Source organism: Larus michahellis, chromosome 3, assembly GCF_964199755.1.
Source record: "Larus michahellis chromosome 3, bLarMic1.1, whole genome shotgun sequence".
NCBI lineage: Eukaryota > Metazoa > Chordata > Aves > Charadriiformes > Laridae > Larus > Larus michahellis.
In genome coordinates, this window is record NC_133898.1 from 15,336,685 (window position 1) to 15,363,085 (window position 26,401).

Consider the following 26,401-nt stretch of genomic DNA (forward strand, 5'->3'; position numbering starts at 1 on the left):
AATGCTACTTTTTTTGGGCTAGTTTTTCAGCCAGTTGAAACTGCTCCATCAGAGTCAGAGATATGCTAATCAGCAGGAGCTGAAAAGCTCTGTCTCTGCATAAAACCATATAATGCTGTTAGCTGAATTTTTAAACTAACTTTGTACTTTTTGTTTCATTAGCTAAAAATACATACATACGTATATATATATATCTGTACATATATACACAGAAAGAGAGACTATTTCAAGAGAATAAATCAATTTCTCTGTAGTTTTATCGTATTCAAACAAAAACCTATGTATCCTTGGAGATAAGATTGCCTCCCATGACTGGATTTTTACAAAATTGCATTGGGATGAATAGCCATTATCTTCAAGAGTAAAAACACTTAGCACAAGTGCATGGAAATAAACCTGAGCGTTTCAAAGTCCTCTGCAAGCGTGGGCTGTTTTAGCTTTGGAATTTGCAGCGTGCAGGATATAAGGATGCTCAGAAGCTCCCTGAGGTTTTCGCCACAGAGCTGATGGCTGGAGAGGAAGACAGCTCTCCCCGTGTCTGATACCAGGTGGTTTACTCAAAATTCCCAGAGCCTTGCTATTGCTTGACTCTCTTTCTGCTTCCTTGTTTGCTTTGTTTGTTTTTCCTAAATAATGATAACTTGGGTTCTTGAGTGACCAGATCCAAACCCCCAGGCAAAGAGACGTTTCTTATTTCTATTAGCTTGGCAAGTGTTGCTGACAGCGGGGCGTGCAGCAGAGCACCCATCCTGTGGGTCTGGGGTTGGCACTATGAAGGCGAGAGACAAAAGGCGGGGAAGAGAGCAGGAACCGGAGAGCAGTGATTGCTGCGCAGGGCTTTTAGCAGCGGGCCTGAGCTTACTTTGGCCATGCCCAGCACTGTCTGACATGGGTTAGCGCCTCATCCAAATCGAGACAGCTGCCAAAGAGCCCCTTTCTAGTATTTCAGGTTGATGGTGGGGGTGTGAAACTGATACAAGCCCCACTGAGGCTTTCTGGAGCCTTTAAAGGCACTGATGTACTTGTCCTAGGGATAAAGTGCAGGCCGTGCCCTTGCTCCTACTCATCCTCTCTCCCTTTTCTCCTTATCCTCCTGTGAGCATGACCCACAAAGCCTCCTCTTCATCCCTTCCGCAGGCTGGGGGTGGGAAGCACGGCTTTGGCTTCCTCCCCAGATGTGCTTCTCCTCATCTCTGGCTCGCAGGAGGGAAGGCACAGCAAGTGGAACCTGTTTGTCCTCCTTCCCGGGGCCAGCGAGGGATGGCAGCAAACGGATCCCTTTCTGTACTGCTGTGCTTGAGTGGCTCATGTAAGCCAGGAACAGCAGGAAGAACCCAGGCCATGAGCTCTCTGGCAGAGCAGGACAGATGACCATCTAAATACTGCTCAGTGGCAAATGGCTTTCCAGCTAAGTGGAAGCTGCTCAGGAAATACTCTGTTTTCGTAACAGAGGAAGGTTATTTTTTTGCCCAAAGGACAAAAAACTTGTTATTTAAAAAAAAAAACCCAGCCCTCTGAAACCCAGAGAAAACAAGGTATCACGGTTGATGCGTACTTGCGTGGAACAATCTATTTCTTGCCAGGCACTCGTATCCTACAGGTATCCTGGTTGGAGTGTTTGGCTATCCAAGCTCCATGCTGGTGCTTTCAAAGCTTTCTTGCTGATGAAACCCACATCAGCAACAGCGGAGGAAATCAACAGCCACAAAGGAAGAAAGAAAAATCTGAATTCTGAAGAAAGGAACAAGGTATAGAAAGAGGCAGGAGTTGCTGATGTTTCGGGTCCTGCCTGTGTCTGAGCTTTTGAAATTCAGAAGGACTCAGCTGACACTCTACAAACAAAAGTACATTTCCGTTCACTCAATTTTTAAATTCTCCAGAGGTAACAAATGTTGCAAACAGACAGTTCTTGGTATTAGTTCTATTGTACATGATGAATGCACACCGCACTCCCACGCTTGTGCAGAAAAATTGAATAGTCAAAGCAGAATCTAGTTATACATTCCAGATATATCTACTGCTGGGTTCAATATATTCATTACCTGGTATTGTTCCATAGCCCCTTTCGTCAATAGACACGAACAGCGCAATATACAATAAAGGTAAATTGGTGTTCACGTGGTTATGTAGATTTGCTAACTCCCTAAGCAAACTGTCAGTGGAAGTCATCTGGAAGGACGGGTTTCCGCATTTCCGAAAAGACTGGGAGTGCAGATGGGGTCAGAGCATTGCAAAGGCTGCCCCGTTCCCAGGAGAAGCTGGGAACCTGCTTTAGCTGTTGCACTGGCTTTTGGGTGCAAAAAGCGTGGTTGGAAAGGGGGCCACTGAACTGGCCCATTCCCTGACCCGTGGCTGTTCACCCAGCTTGCCCCAGGCGTGGGTTTCAATGCAAACCTTGCCCCAGGCAAGTGCAAGAGCGTGCAAGAGACTCCCACCCACAGCCCTTATACCAGCATCACTCCGCTCCCCACGCTTCTGGATTACAGCCCAGAGTCCTGTCTTGATATCTCTTCAGCCTGCAGGAGGTATTTGTACAACAGCAGGATCCGGGTTCTCTGAAATCTGTCCGTACTTAAGGAAAAGTTGTACTGACTTCGGCTGTGTTTTCCAGTTTTTCCTTAAAATTTAAGAGTCAGGGCTTCCGGGTGTGTTCAGGCAGGCGCAGAGAGATTTTTTACAAGCCTTTCCAGCAGTCTGATAGCTAGCAAAACCAGCTGCCTTTTTTTGGAAAACTGCCACTAAAGAGTAGGAGCCTGTACCATCAAGTGCGTGACACTATTTCTACAATATACCGTGCAATATGTCTTGGGCGCCATCTAAAACTGGCTGTGTTTCACTGGGGGCATAGAGATGGGGGAAAGGAATGGACCTCTACCAGCTTTCCTTCTCGTTCTGGATTCACATCTCGTCATCGCGCTTTCTGTATTTATTTTCTCCTGTATCTAGTCTTCTCACTACACCCTGGCGTGCCGTTCCTAGTCTCAGCTCCCGCGACCGCTGTGGTAAGAGGGTTACAGTCCACCCTGCCACGAACTGGGTCCGCCACAGCTTGGAGGACGTCACAGGCAGGCATTGTGCCTGCAGCTTGTGCGGTGGAAGGGGACGGGCAGGGGCAGAGGAGCTGGCTGAGAACGCGGCCGCAGTTGTACCTGGCGGTCTGTAGTGGGCCGTGGTGGGGGGAAGAGAGCTGCAGAAAGCGCGAGAGGTGCCAGCTCCACACTCCAAGCAGGGAAACAACAGGGAAAGATGATGTCATTCACCGAGTCATATAATTACATGACGTCACAGAGGAGGCAGAAAAGTGGGTGTCTGGCAAACGGTGCTGCTTAGGTAGGCTTGATGCCTGCTGCATAGCTTCTCTTTGGAGTTTGTATTTCCTTTGGCTTTGCCAGTACATCGGTGGCTTTCCGCTGTACTGCAGGAGTGTTTCCACAGTTCTGTGGAAAGAAATCTGTAGATATTTACATTTCCTTCATGGCGAAACTAACCAGAAATCTGTTTTGCTCCAAAGAAGTTGCAACTGTTATTTTCTTTCTTAATGCTGACAAGGACAAGGAGGACAGATCTGCAGCACTAACACAGCAACCCTGAACGCTCCTGTCTTTCTCATTGCAACCTTTATCAAAAGAATGGATCCATGCAATGCCATTTTCTGTTCTCATTGCAATCTTTCTCAGAATAATAAGTTTTTAACCCATCGTGTATCCTGCGAAGAGATAGTGGAGTGGCTGGGGACCCCTATTTGAGGTGGTCTGTAACTTGCCTGGCCACTGACCGCCTTCAGTTGCCTCGCTGAGAAGAGAAAGGAGCCAGATGGAGCCGATGAGTGGAGATGGTGTTAAAGATGTGACACCGGGGTGATGGTTCATTTGAGCCTAACTTGGGGCTGTCCCCAGCCCTGGAAGACAGGATCTTTCTCTCTTCCCCCAGTGGGGCTTACTCTTAAATAATTTGGTTGTACTGGAGCAACTGTGGGGGCCCAGTGCTGCTCTGAATCACTGCAGTGCTGAGATGGGGTGGTCTTCAGAGATGGATTCTCAGCTGTCCCGGCAGCACCCAGGGCTGGAAAACATGGTGGAGCCCTGTAAAACCGTGGCTACTGGGAGAACCTGAGCAGGAAACAACCCGTTGACCATCTGTTCCATAAATAACTTGTGGTCTGCTATCTGGGATGCTAACACCACTTGGTATTGAGCTGTGGTAACCGTTATAGCGAGACGTAACGGCTCGTCAAAGTTGTCAGTTAGAAGAGAAAGGCCAGTGCTCCGGCTCTCTCCTGGGCTCACATTTAGAAAGCCCGTGCCTAATTGTGAATTCAGCTGCAGGTTCCTCCTCTCATCCCAGCCAGGTCGCTTAGCAGTCCCTTGGCTTTCCTGTCTGATCTTTTGGTTCCCTACTGGCACAAACCAGAAAGGAAACAGTGCAGTGCTCAGCTCTTCAAGGGCTGACATAACCAGAAAAGCCAGGCAAACCTTGTCTTTCTTGCTGCCCGTGTTGAGGAGGAGAATACATTTTTAGTGACTCTAAAGGCTTTTGTGACTCCGTCACTTTTTTCTTCTTTTGCTGTGTTAGAGGAAAATTAATCAAGGCATCCGAAACCATTCTAGGTTTGAGGGCATCAAAATAAATCAAAAGTCATTTCTAGGGAAGTTGGAAGCCAGTTTTAATTTAAAAACTTTCTTTCACTGTAAGACATTCCAGAACAGCCACAAAATTACAAGCTCAGAGTTAAAACCAAGCATTGTTGCTGACCTGATTTTTTTCCCCCTTTTCCTCATCCACTGGTAGAAAAAAGGGATTTTTCTATTTCGAAAAATAGAACTTTTATTTTCCTGTGTCCTCCTTCCTCTTTACCAGTGATTTGAATTTTGGTGCAATTTTTAGTGCTGCGTCACTATAGTAATAGCTGTGATAGAGACACTTAACGTAGGATAGGTAGAAGATGACGATGGAAATCACAAAGACGGAGAAGCCAACGGGAAAAGCAGGGGACTGGAGTTGCCCGGAGAAAGGCCAGTTTCCAAACTAGGTCAGCTCGTGTCCTCGGCTCCCATGCAGGAGAGGAATCATGTACATGGATTGCAAAGCAATGTGACCCGTAGAAAAAAGGTTCGCTTAGCTCCAGATTGCCCAGGGGCATTTAGTTGGAATTCAGCCCTTGCCAGCGGGAAGGAAACATGCCCTGCTAGCACATTGTGAGGCGTGAGACCTTGAGTGGAGCTATGGAATGTGTCAGGGGACCTGCATGAGACCCCCAGCCCCTGAAGTGGCGGCTGGAGGATGGGTAGGTCAAAGGACCCTGATGGAAGCCCTGCAGAGTGTCATACATTGGACCACTGGGCACCTCCCCTTGTCACACAAAGCATCTCACAGGCTGGACAAGGGGTGCTCTGGAGAGTTTCTGGCAAATCTCTGGAGAAGAGCTTGTCTCCCCACCTCTCGCAGGGGCTTTCTCAGCTCTGCTGCCCTCCCCAAGGACGGCCCCACCAGGTGGCTGCAGTCAGCGTTGTAGAAAGAACAGGCAGCGGCCACAGCAGTCAGCACTGCGGGAAAGCTGGGACCCTGGAGACCCTCCAAGGCTCTCCAGTCCCAGCCTGGCCCCGTGTGTGTGTGACTTGCTGCCCAGGAGAGTGGTTTTACACCCCTTTTCCCAAAGTGTTGAATTTCCTTTAGAGCATTCACCGCCAGACCCCATGCTGTTTCTCGCTGGGGTGTGAAATACCAAAAAAATACTTTTGTAAACGTCTCTGATTTCCTGCGTTTTTCCTGAAAAGGGCAGGTTTTTAATGCCCTTAATCGCTTCTATTTTAATCAAGGCATTGCTCAGTGTCAACAATTAAACCCAGCACATGACATCAAAAGCTGGCTTTGGATCCTTTTTTTTTTTTTTTTTGCCACGGGGAGGGCCGTGCGCACAAACGTGTCCCCGGCTGCGTTGGACGCTCGGTGGGTGAAGGTCATAGGTAACAGGGCAGGACTCCTTTCTGGTGCTCCTCCAGCTGTGTATGCCAACGATAAAGCCTTAACACCTGAGCATGATAAAGCTTTAACACCCAATTGTGTTGCTCTTGAGCATTCCTGCCTAAGCCCGTCACTCATTCTGTTCCCATGAGGCTCTTGGCAGGATACGAACGGCTCTTCAGTGCTGGAGGTTCCTTCCCTCTTTCAGGAAAACCAGCAAATTGTCTTCCTGTTGGACTTGCCTTACTTCCAGCGCCTTGGGGATGGAAAGCTGGCACAGCATGCGTGCTAGAGACATTCCCCCAGCTTGGCTGGTGTCCACTGAGAGGACTCCGTCTTTAGCCACGGTGCGTATTTCCAGGGAAAACAGCTTGTCAACTGTGCTTCCCAAAGAAAGGGGAACCAAGTCATGCCTCTTCCTGCCTTTGTGGGTTTATCAGTGCTTTCTGACTCTGTCATTGTAGGTGCCAGTTGCCTCTTAGTGGCTGAACCCCCGTGACTCTTGGGCTCCCGTGCTTGCTGTTCCCAGTAAAATGATGTTTTCTCTCTTCTGACTGTGTCTGCCGTAGACTATTCTGGAGTCAAGAGCTGCTGTTTTGCGATGAATCCTCAGGGAGGGCTTTGGGATCATCCCTCGTCCCAGAATCCTTTCCAGCAGGCATCAGGACTGAGTTCAGAAGCTTTAGGAGCCAAACCAAAGCATAGAATCACACAGAACGGCTGAGGTTGGGAGGGGCCTGCGCAGTTCATCTGGTCCAACCTGCCTGCTCAAGCAGGGTCACCTACAGCAGGTTGCCCAGGACCATCTCCCCTTGGGTTTTGAACATCTCCAAGGCAACCTCCCTGGGCAACCTGTACCAGGGTTTAACCATCCCGACAGGAAAAAGTTGTTTTCTCATATGCAGCTGGAATATCATGTGTGTTAATTTGTGCCCGTTTCCTCTGGTCCTCTTGGTTCACATTCTTGAGAAGGGCCTGGTGCCCTCATCTTCATTCCCTCCCTCCCATCAGGTTTATATATATCCATATAGACAAGATACCACCCCCCCTCCAACACACAGACGCCTCCCAGGTTTTCTCTTCTCCCTGCTCAAGCGTGACAGTTTAAAAGCACCAGGAAAAATTTGGCTTCCTTGAGGCTTGTTGGTTTTTGTGTAAGGTGTGGGTGGGTGATGTGTCCACTGTCTTACAAAGTGCCTGCAGTGCTGCTCCTCTCTCTGGAAACGGCTCAGAAAGGGGAACAAAGCCACAGACCAGCTCGTGCACAAAGAATAAGCTAACTTGCCTAGATCCCTTCAGCTGGGAAAAAAAATGGCTGAGGGAAGACATGCCAGGGATCTGAAGAATGATGAATGTCAAGGAGAGGCCATGAAGGGACCGACCTGCATTTCTACTTCCAGCGAAAGACCCAGCTGTTGTCTAGGTCAGAGTGAACACAAAGAGGTGGTTCTTCATAGACCATGTAGTTAAACTATTTGCTCCTGGACACTGTAGAACTTAAATGGTGTACAATCACAGCTTTTCTTGTTAAAAATCCTTCCAGAAAGACTTCTTCTTAAAGGTGACCACACCTGGGAACTGTGAGCCCCACTCCTCCACGTGGTTTGGGAGAACTGCCCATCTCTCACTGCGCAACAGCCTGGAGCAACAGCTTTTTTTCCCCTCCAAGCTTGGCAGCTCGTACGGCTGAAAGTAGAAAATGGGCTTATATTAAAATGTGAACATTTTAATTTATGCATCTGATTGATATTATGCTGTAATTAAATTATATTCCCATGGTGCGTATAACATCAGGGTTGTAGTAATACAAATAATTAGTAATTAACTCTAATCAGATCAGTTAGCAAATGGCAGATTCCAGATGAATAAGCTGGCCAACAGTGTGTGTGGTGAGGAAAGCCAAGGAAGAAAGAAGAAAAGCTAATTTGTGCTGATGGATAAGGGAAGAAGTGAAAATAACAGGAAATTGATTTTCAAGAGAACTCCCTTGCCAAAGAAAACAAGAATGCAATTTTAAAAGATCCTCTAAGCGATAGTCATCGCTCCGCAGCTCAGTTCTTGGAGGATACTCCACTCTGACCTGTCACACCCTGCCCTGAGTCCCTCCCAAATGCTCATGCCTCTTACTATGCCCAAAGGGACCTCCCTAAGCTGCCTCCCAGCTGACAATCCCTTGACGATGACAGGCAATGATGGCACTTCAGTGCCTTCCTCCGCATGCCAACGGCACCTTGGCACGGGAATTTGGGAATGGGTTCCTAACCAGTTGCACCCAATAGTCCCCAGGTAACTGCAGTGTTGCAGGGGCAACTTTGAGCTGCAGAAATGGCTGGAATAGGAAGGCACAGGCATATGTGGTGGAAAGAACAGTCTGAAAACACACCTGGGCATGGGGCTCGGGAAGGACTACAGCACAGGTCACAGGAAATGAGAGGAAGTATCTCGATGGTGCTGCAGATGCACAGAGCCCAACTTGAGCACACTAGGGCACGTCTCCCAAGGCTTCCTCTCTAGCCAGCAGAGAATCACAGCCCTCCAACACGTAATTCAGAGCATTAATCTCTTGCTCTGAATTTCCTTCAGGAGGCACTGGTTTCTATCTGTTACCTAATGCAGAAGTCAGCAGAGACTACCCCTCCCGGGCTGAAGCTAGTTGTCAGGAATCCCTTTCCCTGATTGAGTCCAACAGGAGTTCAACGTTCTGCTGCAGTACAGGTGCCGGAGACACAGGCATGATCTTCATCTCAGCTCTAAGGATGCTGAACTAGTTCCTGATATAGTTGCAAGTCTTTGGAATTCAGGGTCTGGCGAGATCCCAAAGGCAGGAAAAAGGCTTCTGCCTGTTGACCCAGAGAAGTTGTGGATGCGCCATCCCTGGAAGTGTTCAAGGCCAGGCTGGATGGGGCTTTAGGCAGCCTGGTCTAGTGGGAAGTGTCCCTGCCCATGGCAGGGGAGTTGGAACTAGATGATCTTTAAGGTCCCTTCTAACCCAAACCATTCAATGATTCTATGATTCTATGACCTTGCAGAGCCAGATCAGCTGAGGGCATCGTGTCTAACCTTCAAAAGAAGACTGATGTCAGGACTGAATGGGAGCCAGGGGCTTGGGCAGCGTGGGCTGCACAGAGGGAGTGTGTGTCCTGGTGTCTGTTCTGAGAGCACCAGCGTGGAGCAGGTCCACCGTGTCCTCAGTGCCATGAGGCTCTGTCCATCACGAGCCCCATCAACCAGCACTGAGGTTTTGTTTCTCTGAGCTTCTGTTTTCACTCCAGTTGTGTGGGAGCAGCTTCTGTGAGGGGAGACCAGGGGATGAGAAGACCAGATGAGAAGAAGGACATAAGCAAAGGGTTCAGCTTAGAGACTTTTCCCCATACAGATGGTGCTCAAGCCCCTGCTGGCAGGGCTAGGTCCTCCCCTTCAAACCTGGGGAGTCTTTAGGGTAGGGGAAAGTGTCTGAGGTATATGATAGCACGCAAAGAGGTTCTGCTATCACACAACTGGGACATCTTTCCCAGGCAGAAGCAAATACTCCTGCAGACATAGGTAACAGAGGCCAAATCTTGGCACGGGCAGGCTTCTCAGTCCTTCTTTCACACTGCTGCTGAATGGGGCCAGCTGATGCTGCCTCAAGATGCGTTTTGGGTTGGAAGTAGCCTGATTTCCCCTTTACATCTTCCACGGACCGAGAAGCTCACTCCATTGCTCTTTCTTTCCCTTCCGAGCCCCTGCCTGTCTCTCCACCAGGTGCAGGCTGAGCCTGGGTAACGTGGCCAGATGTGCTGTCTTTGCTTCCCTTCCACAGTTTAATGCACAATCCAAGGTGTTAGGAGACCATCCCATGGTCTGCACCACGGTGGCACAAGGAGGGTAAAAGGAGCCATAACAGAAACCCAGCTCCACGTCCCTGCTGATAGGGACACACAGCACACGCAGGATCTGATATAGGTGGCTCGGGACACGCTCTGCTGCCTCTTGATGCAACCGTGTCTGTGTTGGTTCAACATTTTTCACCTGTCCTCTTTCTGCCTGACTGTATCAGGAGGGCATCTGTGCATCAGTCTACTAGACTGTCTCACCCTTCAACTCCAGGATCATGGTCTTCACTGCAGAAAAAAAGAAATATGTGCTTCCAAGGATAGATTACTCAATGGAGAGGGCTTCGGGCAGCTATTCTTCAAGGGGCCAGGGAGAATTTCTCTGCAGAACAATGGAATATAAAAATCTAGGAATGGGACATCCTGTGTGATAGGTAATATTTCAATCTGAACATCTGTTTCTGGCTTGAAACAGAGCAAAATATTGCATTTTGGCAGTTCTCTCTCTCAAAAAAAAAAATAAACAAAATATTTTCAACATTTTCAGTTTGGATATGTCAAACAAAGTTTTAATTAAAAGAAAATCCAAGATGTGCTCTTGCCAGCTGGACTGCAGTCTGATCAGTATCAAATGTTTTGGAGACAAATAATTTCAAAATAAAATAGTCTGTGTTACATCTCAAAAAGGTCAGTGTGAAATATTCTGCCATTCTGAAAGGGTTTCGCTTGTTATTTTCTTAATTATAAAATGTCCTTGAAACAATCATCTTCCTGCAGCCAAGCTTTCCTTTTGATTAAATGACATTTTTCTAATGGAAAATGTTCTAAGCAAACATAAAATGATTAGAAAATGTGACCAGCTCTAATTGCTGCTATGTGCCAAGAGTATGCCAACAGGTCCCTTTTTTGGAGGGCAGCAGGAAAAGGGAGGTTGCGTGGGCTTTTTTTTATTTGGTGATTCAACAAGTCACTGGCTGCTCGAAAGTCCCTGGTAAGAGTTCACAGGCAAAGCTCCAGAAGTGGTCAAATGAATTAATTAATCACATGAAATAATAAAGGAAGGGGAGGACAGGTCGCAATTTGCTCAACCGAGGACTGCCTGCATTTTCATATGTCTCCTTTCTTGGTTAGAGAGGGTGTCCACCGCTCTGATGTGATGAGGGAAGTTGGCATAACAAGGATTTGCGGTACCCCAGTCTGCTACCAGATCCAATGCCAACCATCGTTCTCAAGGCTCAGGTCACCTAATTACTTTCAGACATGACCTTTTTCTGCAGCTTCTTCTACTTAATCGACTGTTCCGGAAGTGCCACTGTTAGATGTCATCTTAAAAATTCTTTTCCTCTTGCAAACAAGCAAGTGTTCAGCCTTCACGGGATGTTTTGGGTTACTTGTTTCATGGCGCAGTTTTGTGAGTTGCCTTTGGCTACCGACAATATTTGTTCCTTGCGCACCTGTATGGTGTGGGGAGTTTCATGGGAGTTTCTTGGGGCTACTGGAGCCCATAGTCCCTGGGACCAGTCCTCAGGGGCACAGGGAACCGGGGCTTGGGATTCCCAGCCTTCTGACTGAAATCCAACAGGTCAACCCCTTCTGGCTTTCCAGTGTTTCAATAGAGGAGTACAAATCAACAGTAGTGACAGAAAATTCCTGGGATCACCCTTCCCACAGGAACGCTATAGACTTTTGCCTTAACCACGTGTGCCAGAAGATCCTGAGGAAAGAGAACGGTGCAGTGGTTCATACTCGTCTTTTCCTCAGGGATGGACCACCAAGCACTGGAATAAAAGTTTTTCTCCTGTCCCTAATCTACAAAGGGGTTTTATCTGTCACCCAAGGGATGGAGTGAGGCACACAGGAGCTGGTGGGGTCCCAGAGACATGCCATGGGGTTTGGCTACGTGTGATCCAGGTGACAGGGCACTGGCTCTGGGATGCTTCTCATCACACCTAGATTGGCAGGTTAGCATCCATACCTGATAATATTCCCTGTTCCTCAAAAGGGCTCGGGAGCAGGAGAGAAATGCCCTTTTTACTGCGCCATGGACCAAGGAATTTGCACCTTTGATGAGAGCAACAGAGCATTGCACAGCTGGAGAACAGCCTGCCATCTGCAGCCAACCCAAATGAGGACACAGCTAAAGGAGGGAGTGACATGCAGAGCCAGAGCTTCACTGTTGGAGACGACGAGAATTTTCTTCCAACCCCAAGGGATGCTATAGACCTTGCTGCAACACAGAAAGCTGTTGGATGGAGGCCAAGAGGAAGGTCCTGCCCTCCCTAGACATTGGGAATGGGGCTGATTTTTCTACAGGTCACTTTATTTTACCCTCTCATGTGAGATTTTCTTGTTTGACTAGTCCATCTCTGCTAGTCAAAACTGGGGACACCCCCAAAAGACACTTATTGTGCTCCAAGGAGGTGGTTGAGCACCATGCCATGTGACCTTGTCCATGCTTTAGAGACCTCTGAGAGAGCCTCTTTGAGCTCCAGTTGCTTGGTGACTGTGCTGCAGTATTTTTGTGTACATGCTCCTTCCTTTATGTCCATGCAGCAGTTGTACCTATGTTATTTCTCGTCTCCAAGATGGCACATTTCCTGGATGAGGCTGTTATTCTGCCATGGCTGTTTAGTTACTCAGAATCAAAGCAGTTTAGTAATAATACAAGCTGTTGCTTCATGAACTTGTTTTTGAAAGAAAATCTATATTACTTAGTCTGCATATTGTGTCATTTGAACATTTATTTATTGTCGTTGGTCTTGCCTCTTCGGTACGTCTCAAATGAGTAGAAAATAATGAATATGCCAGGACTATAGTAGGTGTTCTTAAAATACAATGGACAAACCAGTTCTAGGACAGAATGAAGAAATGTGGCCCCAGTTCTAAATGTGAGTCGATCACAATACCCTGGGTGCCCAAATTGTCCTCCGGCTTTGGGGAAATTCAAAGAGAAGAGTTGCGACTTACTCTGGAAGAACGCCTGCAAAAATGGTGGCCAGCCCACATGCGTTTTCTCTTTTTGCTATGATTTGCACAGGGAAAACATCATTTCTGTGGGCGATGCAGCAGGTTTGTGGAAGATAAGAGGTTGGGGGAGGAGGCAGTACGCTGGAGGGCAAAGTTGTCTTTCAAAGAGAACTGGGCAGGCTGGAGAAATGGATTGATAGGAACATCATGAAGGTCTGTGAAAGCAAACGTGAAGTCCCACCTCTGGGACATAATGACCTGGTCTTGTGAAGTGTGCATATTTAACCAGGAGTCAGCAGGTGCCCCTGCGACACAGGTGGCCCACTGGCTGTATCAGCAAAGAGTGCAGCCAGCAGTGTGGGAGGAGTGATTAGAGCAATTAGAGTGATTATAGTTGCCTCTACCTGGGACTGGTGAGATCCCGCCCAGTCTGGGGATCCCCGGTGAAGAGACAGAGGAACAAACTGGAGCGAGTCCAGTGGAGGCCACCAAGCTGGTTAGGGGCTGAAGCACAGGGCAGTGGGGAGGAGGCCGGAGTGGAGACCTTCAGAAGTCTCTGGGAACCTGATTTATTCTATGGTCCTATATGCAGACCACCACCTCTTATTCCTAGAGATTTCGGGTGACAGGGTGGCTCCAGACAGTTGGTAGACAGCTCAGATGAGCTGCCAGTCCCTGGAGAGCAGCACAGACTCTATTAAGGCTTATCTAAACACATAGAGAAAATCCATGGCCAAGCTGGATCAAGACCTGCCTTCCTAGAAGCTGGGTCCTTTCTGCTGCAAAAGATTTGGCAGCTAAGGATGTGTCCGTACCACTTCCATGCACGACCATCAGCTTGCCCCCACCCAACGCTAGCAAATGATGCATTGGGAAAAGGTGGCAGGGAGAAAAAAAGCAGCCAACAGCTGACTCAAAAGCATGTAGCAGGGAAGCAGCAAAGCCCAGCTCTCGTGAGCTGTTGTCCATTTTGTAGATGATTATTGATCCGTATCGTTGGGCTTTTTTCCTGTTGAAATCCACTGCAGCATTCTCCTTGATGGAGAGCAAGTCAATTGGTTTCTCTGTGTCTTTCTGTTCAGTATCTCACATGTACATTTATGTGCGGTATCTATGTGTATGTGTACATGTATATATGTATGTATATGTATGTATGAACATGTAGTGTATGTACGCACGTGTACATGTACATATATTGCACCAAGAAATGGAATGAGTCTGACAAAAAGGGGGAACACCTCCGAGTTTTCTGTAAGGACGAATTGACTCTGAGAGGTATGCAATACCTGACCTTGTGTTGGGAAGGGAAGGCTACTGTGACCCACCTGGTGCATCACTTCAGGTGCTTTACCTTTGCACAAGCACAGTCTGTTACTTGTCAGGAAAGGCTGTAGGGGGTGTGTTTGACCACGTCGAAATAGCCCACCGTAGAGTTATCGGCCAAGAGAAGGTGGCTTCCTTCCCAGGTGCACGGCACTGGTTGTGTGCTGTTGTGGATTGGATGTGGTAACTTATGGATTCTCTCCTACCTCCCTCCTCGTAAAATCTGTCTCCCAGAGCTCTTTACCACCTCTCTGCTTCCTTCCGCAGACAGCTATACCCTGAAATGCCTAGAGCAGCCTGTCGTAAGTACACCTGGACATGTTCAAAGAGGAAATGTGATGGCATGAAGGAGTAGCACCTGCCTTTTGACCATTGCATGCAGCAGGGTCACCAGAGCTGCCTCATCATCAAGAAATAAGAGGCATCTGTTGTCTTCACCATATCACCATGAGCTGCAACAGGGTGGGTGGCTCCTGCTTTCATTCCTTTCACACAGCTGTGATCCTGGTGTCCACAACACTGTGTCCTGCCCATGAAGTCTGAAGTAAAACCCAATGTTCTGTGTCGCACAAGAGAAGCGGGACGATGGTCTGCGGTGACCAGGCTGCCTGAAGAACCCCACCGTGTTGGTAATGCAGCAGCTGTGAGCAAAGCCCTGCAGCCAGGAAAGAGCATCCTTTGCGATAGCCCGGTACAGAAAGCAGAGTTGGTGCAGGATGCTGAAAAGGGCTGGATTGGTTTAGTCAAGAAAACCGACACTGTTCTTGTTGTCCATCTCTGCTTCTTTTCTTGGATTTGAAGTCATCTGAGCTCAGGACTAGCTACTTGGATGGCATCTTGCTCCAAAGAAACCAGGCACATAACAAGGTCTCTCCTAGGCGCAGCCCTTCTGCGAGTATTCACCCTGCGGTCTTGTGTTGATAACAGGCAAGTGTAACAAACCCTGAGACTATTGAAACCCGTTCTCCCGCAGACTGTGTGCATGATTTATGTGATGTATGTGCCTGTTGTGCAGTCTGACAGAGGCTCCACCACCGGTCCGGGTTCTTAGCAGCCTGAGCGTGTGTTCTCTGATGTCTAATACACGGTGCACTCCCTCCTTGCGCCCTTTCTCTGGGGGCAGTGACTGGGGACATCTCTTCTGTTGCACCGCTCCTTTACTTACTCCTTTAATTGTATCAAAGATGTCCACACCCTCTGTCAAGTTCTGTTGAAAATGCTGACTAAATTAAGAACTCCCTCAGGTTAGAAACGCCCTCCGGCGAGCCATCGTTGCATGCAGTGATGCAGGAAGAAATTAAGGGGAGATTACAGAGGAGCCGCTGGTCGTTGGCTGCCTGTGAATTTCCTTTGCAGCTCACCAGGTGGCATTTCCCAAGCTGTGAAGGGTGCATGGCAGCCAGCCCAGAGAAGGCGGTTGCCACCGCCGCGGGCGTGCAGGCAGGCTGGTGCCTGCCCCAGGTCTGTTCCAGCCTTAGTGTACAGTGATGCTCCCAAGCAGCCTCACTGTGCCCCCTTTTTGCCTCCACAGGGAGCTCTTGCAAGCTGGCCGTATGGTGGGTGTTGCGTGGAAGATGGGAGAAATTCATTTCAGACTGACAGAGCAATAAAAAAACGCTCAAGGACAGGGAGTTGCCCAAATTGAAGGCATCGAGAATCAATGGAGGTAGCAGGGGGTTATGAAATCCCGTCAGATGGCAGATGTAATGTGTAATTAGTCTCTGACCCAGCACATATTTGCTGAGAGTCTCTGTGTTCCCTTGAGCTCTGAGACTTTCACAAAGAGGGGTTTTTTCTTCCCTCTCCGTGAGTCTCCAGCGCTCACCATGCATCTTTTGAGGTTAATCCACAATGACATCCTACATTATATGATTAAGTTGGAGCCTTCTGACCCTGGACTTTACAGCTTGATATTTTTCCTTGTAGTAAATCTCAGCTATCGCTACAGCTTGTCATCTGGTAAAGATATCAGTGCCACTTCTTTGACACCTCCTGGTTGAGCCAATAGGGGATGAAGGTTTCACTTCAGAAAGGGAGGGAAGCAATGCGGCAACTGTAGTCTTTGGGTGACTGGCTTCTCTCATTTCTCTCTGGGATGGCAGAGGCCTTTTGTAAACTGAACAGGATCTCCCTGCATCTAAATACAGGAGGGCAGAGTCCTCCTGTACTACCCCAAAAGTGATGTTTATTAAAAATAAACTTGCCTTTAAGCCTGGAGAGAGCATAAAAGGAGCAATGGCTTCTGCATAACAGGTAAGTTTAAGGGGCAAGTTCAAGCTGAACTGAATGACAGGTACTTTAACTCAGTTTCAAAAAGCTGCATTGAAAAACGAAAGCACCCAGAGTAATTTTCTTGGTGTCCCTCTATACATAAGTAAGCTTTCAAGGGTCTATCTTCACCTGTCAGTACTTCCTCCTGACTTCTTCCAATTCATCGTTCACAGCAGACCTAAGATCCCTGTCTCCTCCCTGGTCACACAACCCTTCCTTTCCCGAAGGAGGGGGGTTACAAACAGAGAATAACCATCAGCAACAGGCAGCCAACAATGAATAATTATCATCTGCAGAGTGCTTGCTTAGTTCAACAATTGCTGACAGCACTTCATAGCCAGTCTCGAATGGTATGGCTCTAAACAGCAGGAGTAAATGGTATAGCAATTTATTAAGATATTCCTCTATCTGACTGTGATGTCCTAGCTCATACAGGTTTGGATACTGTAGCGTCACTCAGAAATACCAGCGTCATCTGGGAAAGGCAGATGCGTACCCTGGTCTTTCTGCCAAATTTGCCTGAGCCCACAATAGGAAGTTCATGCCAGATTTATTCTGGCTGGGGGAGGACAGGTGGGACCTGCTCTGACACAGAGCATATATATGGAAAGATAACAGGACAGCTTATCTCTTGATACATCTGGAACCAGTGGAGCGCTTGCCAGCCCGTGGCCTGTAGCGGTTTGGAGCTGGTCCTCAGGAAGCAAACGCTGGTGGTGTGGTTTCAGTTGCCGTGTGGGTCACACAGGCTGTTCTCTGTGTATAAAAGGACACGAATCTCATGTGGCCACCCAGTATCAGAGCTGTGTTTCCAGCTTAAGCAACAGGGACTTGTGATTATATTTTTTACACTTCTCCTTCCTTCTGCTGCTGAAAAAGGCTAGAAATGCCCCCCCCCCCAATATGTGCATGAAAAGCTGAGTCCTGACTTTGCCAGCCTAAAGTTTTCATCAACATCAAACAAGGTCATAGGCAGCCCAAGGCATCACTTTTACCTTTGGTTCTTGCTTTTGCTCTTGCTGTCAGGTACCTTATAAAAGCTCAAACAACTTTTCTCTCAGCTTCCTAGCTGGGCCCATCAGGATGGCAGGACTTTACACACCTCTCAAGTTGATGCAGAAAGAGGTATTGGTATGCAGTAGAAAAATTTATTCTGTAGCTGGCATCTTCCAGGAGTATCACTGCAGGTGGTGAGGTATATAGCACACCCAAAATCGGGGTGAGCCTCTCTGTCTTCAGAGACGCCGTGTACACATGCAAACCTGAAAGTGTCTGATGTTCCTTGTGTGTGTGTGAATGTGCACTGATTTCTTGATGAAACCATACATCTTTGCAAGGTCCCCCCAGTTATCCACTCTGCTTCTCCATCTCTGTGAGGGTCAAGCCCCTCTCTTCCAGGACGGGCCCACTGGTGTGCTGGCCTGAGGCTGCTGGCCCAGGACACACCACAGACCTACAAGAAAGTTTGTTTCAGGTGCGCGGGTAAAGCAAAGATAGATACTAAAATATGCCTCTGCAACAGGCTGCTTCAGTGTCTCAGAGGGTTGGTAGTTTATAGCTGCCTCCTTAGTCTGGTGCGTTGAGGTGACATGGACAGTGTTTTGAAAGCCAATATTTAGAAAGGCAGCAGATGAAATCACAGAATGGGAGGGTTGGAAGGGACCTCTGGAGATCATCTAGTCCAACCCCCTGCCAGAGCAGGGTCATCTAGAGCAGGTGGCACAGGAACGCGTCCAGGTGGGTTTTGAATGTCTCCAGAGACGGAAACTCCACCACCTCTCTGGGCAGCCTGTGCCAGGGCTCTGCCACCCTCAAAGGAAAGAAGTTCCTCCTCATGTTTAGGTGGAACTTCCTATGCTCAAGTTTGTGCCCGTTACCTCTTGTCCTGTCCCCGGGCACCACTGAAAAGAGCCTGGCCCCATCCTCCTGACACCCACCCTTTAAGTATTTATAAGTGTTGATAAGATCCCCCCTCAGCCATTTTTTTTCCAGACTAAAGAGACCCAAATCCCTCAGCCTTTCTTCATAAGAGAGGTGTTCCAATGCTGTATCAGCTGCTGTATCAGCTCCTCATGTGCGCTATAGACTGAGCAGAAGAAGATACTCCTGCAGGAGGGGAATCCTTCGAGGCAAATGCATCCTCCTGCAAGCCTTTAGACAGCACCAGCGCAGCCCATGTGGTCCTTCTCACATGGTTCTTCTTGCTCTTCCACTAGCTGCCCCTGCTCAGAGGCAGTTCCTCTGCTTCAGGCACGTCACAGCATGTGGCAACCCCAAACTCCGAGTCAAATGCTACCTCTGCAGCATTTCCTTCAAATTTCTCCTTCCTTCATCAGAACCTTCCTGACATTGAGGAGCAAACCCGTCTCATCTGGCTTCAGAGGTCCTTGCTCAGCAGAAGCTCAGACTCTAGCACTGGTGTTGGTGGCGCTTTCTAGTAGTCTTCATGACATAGACTTTTCTTTAGAGGATTATAGCTGTTATGCTGCCAGAGATGCTGCAGCGGGCCATGCCAACATCACTTAAGAGTGATGGAAGAGGCAGGTCCTTGTCCAGCTCCTGGCTGACCCACAGTGCTGGGTAAATACCCATGTGGCAGATATTCAGCAAACTGGACACATACTAAGGCATGAAAGCTATCAACGGGAACTTTATCCCCACTTTGGGCTGCAGTGAGGCCCAGGTCTACCTGCCCAGGATGCAAGCCCCCTTTAGGTCCCCTGCTCACCTCCCTGTCCTGCCACGCCAAGTGCCAGCCCCATGTCGCGTGGTGGGTTGCTCCAGCGTGCGTAGCACAGAGGTACATCCTCAATTTTCCGCCAGGTGATGCTCTCAGAGGTGCTCTTGCTAGGCAGGTGTTTCCCACAGCGCTGCTCCTGTTTACTGTCCCTTGGGGGTCCCTGGAGACATGCAAGCCTCCATTCCCCAGTTTGGGATGCTGTTTTTAAGTGTAGGTGCAACAGCCTCTGTGGCATTTTTAAGGCTGCCCATCTGGGAAAGTTTCTTCTAGCTCCAGAGATGGCTTTTACCTCTCAGGTCAATATTCAGCCTGCAGAGCCATCATCAAAAATCATAAGGCAGACCCCTGAACCACAAGATTGGTTTTAAAATGACATTATTATTATTGTTGGGCATGTATAAGGACCTTAGTCTCTGTATTTGCTTTCTAACTTTTTGAACTGCAGGTTAAATTCAGAGCCGGGCTGGGAAATATTAGGTCTTTTTTTTTTTTTTTTTAAATGAAAAATCTGAGTTTATTATTCAATACCAAAGCTCAGGCTTTAAGAGAGAGTGCTAATTACCCGCAAATCATGCTGACGTAAGGGAAGAGCATGTTATGCATGGCAGCCCGCTTCCTTGACTGCGTGATTCTTTGGGTTGATCTGTGTGCCAGCGACAAAGCACAAGAGCCCGTGGTGAAAGCCAGGTCCTAAGTGGAATGCCTTACCTTGCCCAGATTTGAGCTCATGGAGCACCTGAGTGTTGCAAAAGTGAGTGGGTGTGCTCGCTGCACATCTCGCGTGCTGCGAGGGCCTTCACACAGGGGTAGGGTGGTGGTGTCCTCGGAGTGCTAACTTGAATCCCAACCATCGTTCTCCTTTCTTGTGATGAAACTCACCCAAACACACTTAAATCTGCGTTATTTAGCAAATGGATTGTTCACGTGTGGTGCTCAGCTTTGGGGTCTCGGCCCCTAAAGACTCCCGAGGTGGCGATGGATAACAGGAGCGCGTTTTTCCCAGTCTGGATGTCACCCATGGGCTGAGTGACACAAGCTCTGCTGGCAAAGCATGGGGCCTTTGCTGCGAGTTGATCCATCCCGTTGACACCTAGCTCCCAAGGACCTCCAGCCATGGATATCGCCGAGCCACCTGACTAGCACAGGAGTCACCACGTGGAAGGGCTACGTCTCTGCCCCCTAACAGTGGGAGACCTTGGCCTGGCTGCTGAGGAGCACGAGGCAGAGGGAGATACCCGCGTGTGAACGCAGAGGACCAGCCAGCTCTCCTGAAGCTCTCAGGACCCTGAAGGGCTCCTGTGCGGCACCTCAGATGAGACAGCCACGGCGGTGCTGCTGGGAGTGCAGCTGAGGGCAATGTGTCCCATGCTGCTGCACCTCCTTTCACCCCCAGTCTTTGTGCTTATTTTAGAATAAATACAAATGGGGAAAGGCCCAGATGGAAATATCTTAATTTAACTTAAACGAATAATCAGTGTTTCCACTTCTTGTCTTTGCTTGGGGCTTTCCTAGCCTTAGGTACAGGCTTTCCTAGCCTCAGGCAAGGTTTTCTCTGAGACAAGGTGTTACTACGTTGTGAACTGAGGCAAAATAAGCACTGGACTGAGGTATGCGTTTGACATTAGTCCAGGCTTAGTGTACACGACATTGTTGTCATCCAAGTCTAGCAACACTTCACCCTTAAAAACAGCCAAGAAAGAAACTTCCCGTTCTTCCTGAAAGGGAAGAATAGTTTGAACTGGGACAAACGTGAACGAAAGTGGACACAGCCACCTGATTTCCAGGGGGAAGCGAGGCAAGAACTGCAACACGCATCCCAGGTTGGTTTATAAAGACATGACGCACTGCTTTGGAGAGCCCGCTGTAAGCACCGTAGCTGGAAACCCTGTGCATCCTCCTGGAAGAATAAGGAGGCAGCAAATTGTGCCCTTGTCCCTCACCTGTCCAAATCCAGATACTGCCCACTGGGGCAAATACAGAGTGGGGACTCTAACTTGCCCACTCACTGCTGCCTTGCTTCAAAGGGAAGGGGCCTCCATAGCAGCTGCTAGGAAAAAAGTTGAAGGGGAAGAACTACAGAGTCGACTTTACCTTAACAGGGTAACCTGGCCAAAGACCTGTATTTACTGGGCCCTCAGCTTTAGCGGTGGCTGAGAACTGATGAAGATGACTATGGGTTGCGGGTCTCTAGGCTTGCTTTGAAGCCCAACAAATCAATGCAAAAAAAAAAAAATTGTCAGTGACTGCAACAGGTTTTGGGGTCCAGCTACAGTATGGGATGGTCCATGTGGGTCCTTCTCCAGGCAGCTGAACTCAGGGTCCTGGGGCAATTTTCCGTCAGTCTAACGCTTCACATCTGTCCAAAGAAAGTGTCACACGGAGCATCAGCAGCTGTATACCACATGTTTTAATAAACCATATAACTAGCAGAAAAATAGTTTTGGATGTGTTTGTCCTCCTCCCCGCCTCACCCCCGCCAAAATAAAAAAAAAAGCAAGTTATAACCAAAATAATGCCAACCCCAAAACAGAAGAAAAAAAAATGTCCCAGAGCAAAGCTGACACACAATACAGAGTTGGAAAAAAAGGTCTTTGATGACATTCGTGGCTAAAGAAATTGTGTTTGTAAAACACAAGGTGGTGAATAATAAAATGCTTATTGTTTTGATCAGTTTCTCTCTCTCTGTGTATATATATGTAGATACATATATATCTATGCTGATACACCCTGGGTGGGATGAAATGGTACATCTGTAAGGCAAAAAAAATGAAAGCGTGACGGTGGGGAAGGAGTAAAGAAGAAAATAAATGTATTGTTTCAGTCAGCGAAGTAAGGACAATGCTCCGTTCCCTTACAACGTACCATTGCACTGCTCATCGAGGGACACGCTTGTCTCTCCATGGCTATGCTGTGTCCCTGCTCCACGGATGAACTGTGAGCTTGTAATCCGAGTGGTCTCCTTCACTGCTCCGTGTATGAGCAGTACCTCAGAAATGTATGAAGCATTCCTTCCCCTGGTTAATTCCCATGCTTTCCCACGATTTTTAATTTAAAATTGATTAGTATTTCAGTTTGCGTTTTTTTTTTTTTCCCCCCAGGTTTCTTGCATTGACTGCTACGCGGGTCTCCACGGTAAGGCGGAGCAACGCCGATGAGCAAAACGCCACAGGAATGTGCCATTGTCACGATGTGACTGGATGGAGGAATTCTTTTTACAGCGGATCCCATGCTACTTCGACCTCACACTCAGTCTGCGGAGCCAAGTCATGCAGTAACCTCAGCTGTTCTGCACTGGGTGGGCCTGTGGGTCACATCTTAATCCAAAAACAAGGATAGGAAAGAAAAAATATTTTTTATTTCCTTTTCTCCTTCCATGGAAACCTGCCCACACAAGAAGAGTAGGCAATACCATTCTGCGCTGAGGTCTCTGTTTCACTCTCAGGCAAATGAGTCCTGCATTCGAAAAAAAGAAAACATATTCTTCCTCCTGTTGTTATATTGCTCTTTCAGAGAACCAGCCACTGTCCGTGCTTTCCCAGATCTCAGTGCCGTGCTTAACGAGCAAACTAAGCACAAGCTCATGCTGGCTGAAAAATTCAGGTGACCAAGAAAGTATTAAGAGAACAGCTCAGTTTGCCAGCTCCTTGTAAACACCGTATTGCAAAGAAGGCAAAGGCAAAACACCCCTCTCCACACCTCCCCCAGCTGCCTTCCTTGTGGTTTTGGTTTTGTTTTTTTTCTCTCTCTCTCACTTTCCTTTTTCTTTCTCTCTTTCACTCTTTCTCTCCTTCTTTCTTTCTTGTACGGGGGTTCATGAAGAGAAGCAAGACTTGTGCATCACAAACGATGGAACTATCCCCACCCCAGCCAGCTTCCCACCCTACGATAACGCACAAGCCCATCTTATCCTGTACCTGCCCCCAGAAGGTGTTTGTTTGTCTCTTGATCTTTTTGGAAAATCATGCAGTCTGATCTGCTGGGGAGTTCTGCAGTGCAGGCGCCGGGTGGCTGGTTCTCCCCCTTTCCTGAGGCTCATAAGTGATTGTTTTTGGACAGATAGGCAATGAGAGCCACAGCCACCCCAACGTAGATGCCAGTTCCGATTGTGATGGACAGGACAGCCAGGAAGAGTGCTCGCCGGGAGCTGGAGCTTGCATGGTGGAAGTCCCCCTTGGCTACTGCTTTGTTTGTCTGCAAGATACACAACAATAACAACAACACAACAGGTTTATTTGTTTCACCTGGAAATGAAGATGTGATGCTCATTTCTTGGCTGAAACATGATCCTGGGATATGACAGTAAATTGGAAATCAGATAATTTTTTAGTTGAATGAGGTTATTTGCACAATTAGGATGAAGATGAAACCAGCGGTATGTCAAGTGGTACTTTTAAGTGCCTTTAAGCCTATACATATCCTAGGATTTAATGCTATGCATCGTGATGACTTCTGAGATGGCTCAGCCTCCCCTGAGAAGGCGGACAGATGGGCTGCGAGACAAGGGTCTGCAGTGTCCCCTCCAGACACAGCTACAGCCCCGCTTCTGTGAGGTGGCTGGATTCCAACCTGGCTGGGAAAGGTAACAAGGGAAAAGCCCTTTAAATGTCCCACTTGCACAAAAATGTTCTTCCAAGTCAGGTGAAATGTTCGATCTGCTCTTACCTGGACAAGGACAAGAGACGCTGAATTTTCCCTTCCATTGCGGTCCTTTTGAGCATACTAGCTAGGTGGAATGACTGGTCCAGGTTCACCACCTCAGAGAGGCCAGACACCACCAGTGACCTTGCACCCACCTCAGGCCCAAGCTTTAGTGCAGGACAAACACCTAGGAAACCAGAGCTAGTAGAAACTCTCTCAGCCTTGATTCAGATGAACACTTATGCATACGAGTAGGGCAGTTCCCTTGATTATCAGAGGGGTGACCCACATGCTTAGTGAGGCCCCTGGTGTTGGACCCATGGTCTTCTCTCTTGCGGGGTGGTGCATTCAGATGGATGTGTCAGCTGAAGGAGGAGCTTCCATTTTGATGGTGTTAACAATGGCTTTTGTGTCTCTTGCTATGGTTCTTAGTAGCTCAAAAGACTAATCCAAAGCTCTGGTAATTGTATCACATCTTCTACATAGTTTTGAGTACCCAAGCAGGTGCCTTGAATTCAACATGATCACCTGGAGTTCCCAACGTTATATACAAGGCATTTAGGCTTGAGCACAATGAACCTCCTGAAGTTACAGCTTGTTAGTACAGCTGTCAATGATGAACACAGAAAGCAGATTCACAGCTGAGTGGGGATTGTCTCCTGTGATGATCACACAGTCACACTGGCATCAGCAGGATGGCCACTGCAGAAAGCTGTACCTGGAGTTTGAGACGTATTCAAATATCAGTTCTTCTAACACACCTTCCAGGCACCTTTGCTCCCAGGAGGCAAGACAAAACAAAATGCCTGTTCAAAACAGGCCAAGGAGAGCTAAAATTGGACAGGACTGATGTCCCCATTGACAAGACCACTCAATGCCATTACAGTGGATCTCAGTCTTGCAGCGTGATGAAAGGAGGACATCATTGTTATAGACCGTGGTGTGATATCAGCAGGGTCACCTGGCAGCCAGTAACAGATTTGTCACCTACAAGAAAGGTATATGCTTCTCGTAGAGGCATATGAGCTCCATAAGTTCTGAGACAGCCTTTGTTCCCTCGTTGCGAGCGAGGAATTCGTAATGCTTTAATTGTATTTCTCCACAAATGCTCAATTTGCTGGGACACTTTTGCTTCAGTGTCATCTATTGCTCTATTTTTGTCTTTTTTTTTTTTTTACTGTCTTGCTACTCAGAGCAATTTACAGAAGCCAAATGACAAGCTTCCATGCTGAAAAAAAGGCTTCTGGCCTTTCTGTCAATGACTTTATTAGGAGAACCGTCTCTTCTCATTCATCAACCTAATTTTTTAAGCATAATGCCTTCTAAATGTTTCAGGCAGAAACAATGTCAAACAATACATATTAGAAGAGAGAGAGACTAGGCTGCAGGCAGGAGGAAAATGATCATTTCAAAGCAGCAATATATAAACAACTCCCAGGTTTACATCTACTGTCATGCCCTTTAGTTTAGAGGGGAAAGGCATCCGACTCACGTTGCAAAGGATGTTCAGCCAGACCTCTCACCAGAGTGACCAGGGATTTAATGAGCTTCTTGTCTGGGACCTCCAAACACTCAAAAGAAAAGCCCTTTCCAGAAAAATGCCAGGGGCTTTGTGCATCGTGGACATATTTGTTGGGGTCGCTTGAAAGTCTTGGCATGGAAAGCGGAGAAAGCTTTAGAAAGAGTTGGTCGTTCAGCGCTCTTCAAAGATTTTCTTTAAGCATCCGCTACCCATCACAGCGTTAATAAAAGGCTTGAGCTGAGAGGCTCCTGTTCACCGAAGTTAAGTCGGACTTGGCAAGCAAAGGTAAATGCACAGCACTGAAGCTATCATCTGAGCTTTTGGATAAACTGAGGTAAACAGTTTCAACCCCAAAATGGAGGGAAAGTTTGAAAATGCTGGAGCATTTCAATTTGACATTTCTGAAATGTCGTGTTATGTTATGGAAAATCCTGCAACATTCTGGGTTGACCTCTTTTAAGTGAAACTTTGCACAGCTTCAAACCAGTTTTTTTTTCACTGAAAAATAGATGGAAACTCAAAGGGAAAAGAAACCATTAACCAAAATGTCAAATGATCTGAAAACTTGACAGCATGTCTTGATTGGATTCAATAAAAGAAGTCGGATCTACCCAAAATGATGTGTTGAGTGACCCAAAGGGATTCAGAAGGCTGATCTGTCAAGCACTAATAGGCTTTTTTCTGATAGGATCTTCAACCTAGTGAAAAATGTGCTCACAAAGACCAGCTTTTTTTCTTGATGAGCTCTTCGACGACAGCCCTGATCTTTGTGAAGGGATTGGAACCTATGGTGAAAATCCAGCTTCTCACTAAAATGTTCAGCCCAGCCCAAACCAGGTGTCTTGTATTAGTCACGTTCTGACATAGAGTTGCTGAATTTTGCAGTATTATGATATATGATATGATATAGCTTGATTTTGCTTGGGGAACAGGCCTCCGCTGTCACAGAAGTTCTAGTTTCCAACAAATTACCTAACCTGAGTGTGGTTTGCTTTTTTTTTTTTTTTTTAACCTAATGCATATTTTGTGATCTGGCAAAATCAAATCCCTCCTCTATCAAATTCTGAATGTAGAATGCATTGGTAAGAGCACATAGGAAGGACAATCCTATATTCCTCCTTTATTCCATTCAGAAAGGTTTCCATTGGGACGGAGAAATCATCA

The 26,401-nt window shown here is 47.6% G+C and overlaps 1 protein-coding gene across 3 annotated transcripts in view; it reads right to left on the bottom strand.

Annotated features, from left to right (window-relative positions):
• Nucleotides 1-21,053: 21,053 nt before the first annotated feature.
• The window catches only part of SYNDIG1 (synapse differentiation inducing 1), a 78,945-nt gene continuing 73,597 nt past the window's right edge, over nt 21,054-26,401 (bottom strand). For 2 of the 3 annotated variants that reach the window (XM_074578792.1, XM_074578793.1), the window contains exon 4: nt 21,054-23,268. In XM_074578792.1, the coding sequence (XP_074434893.1) occupies nt 23,110-23,268 (159 nt within the window). In that variant the 3' untranslated portion in view covers nt 21,054-23,109. The remainder of the gene's footprint in view (nt 23,269-26,401) is intronic. The other variant, XR_012585965.1, reaches the window with a different exon arrangement.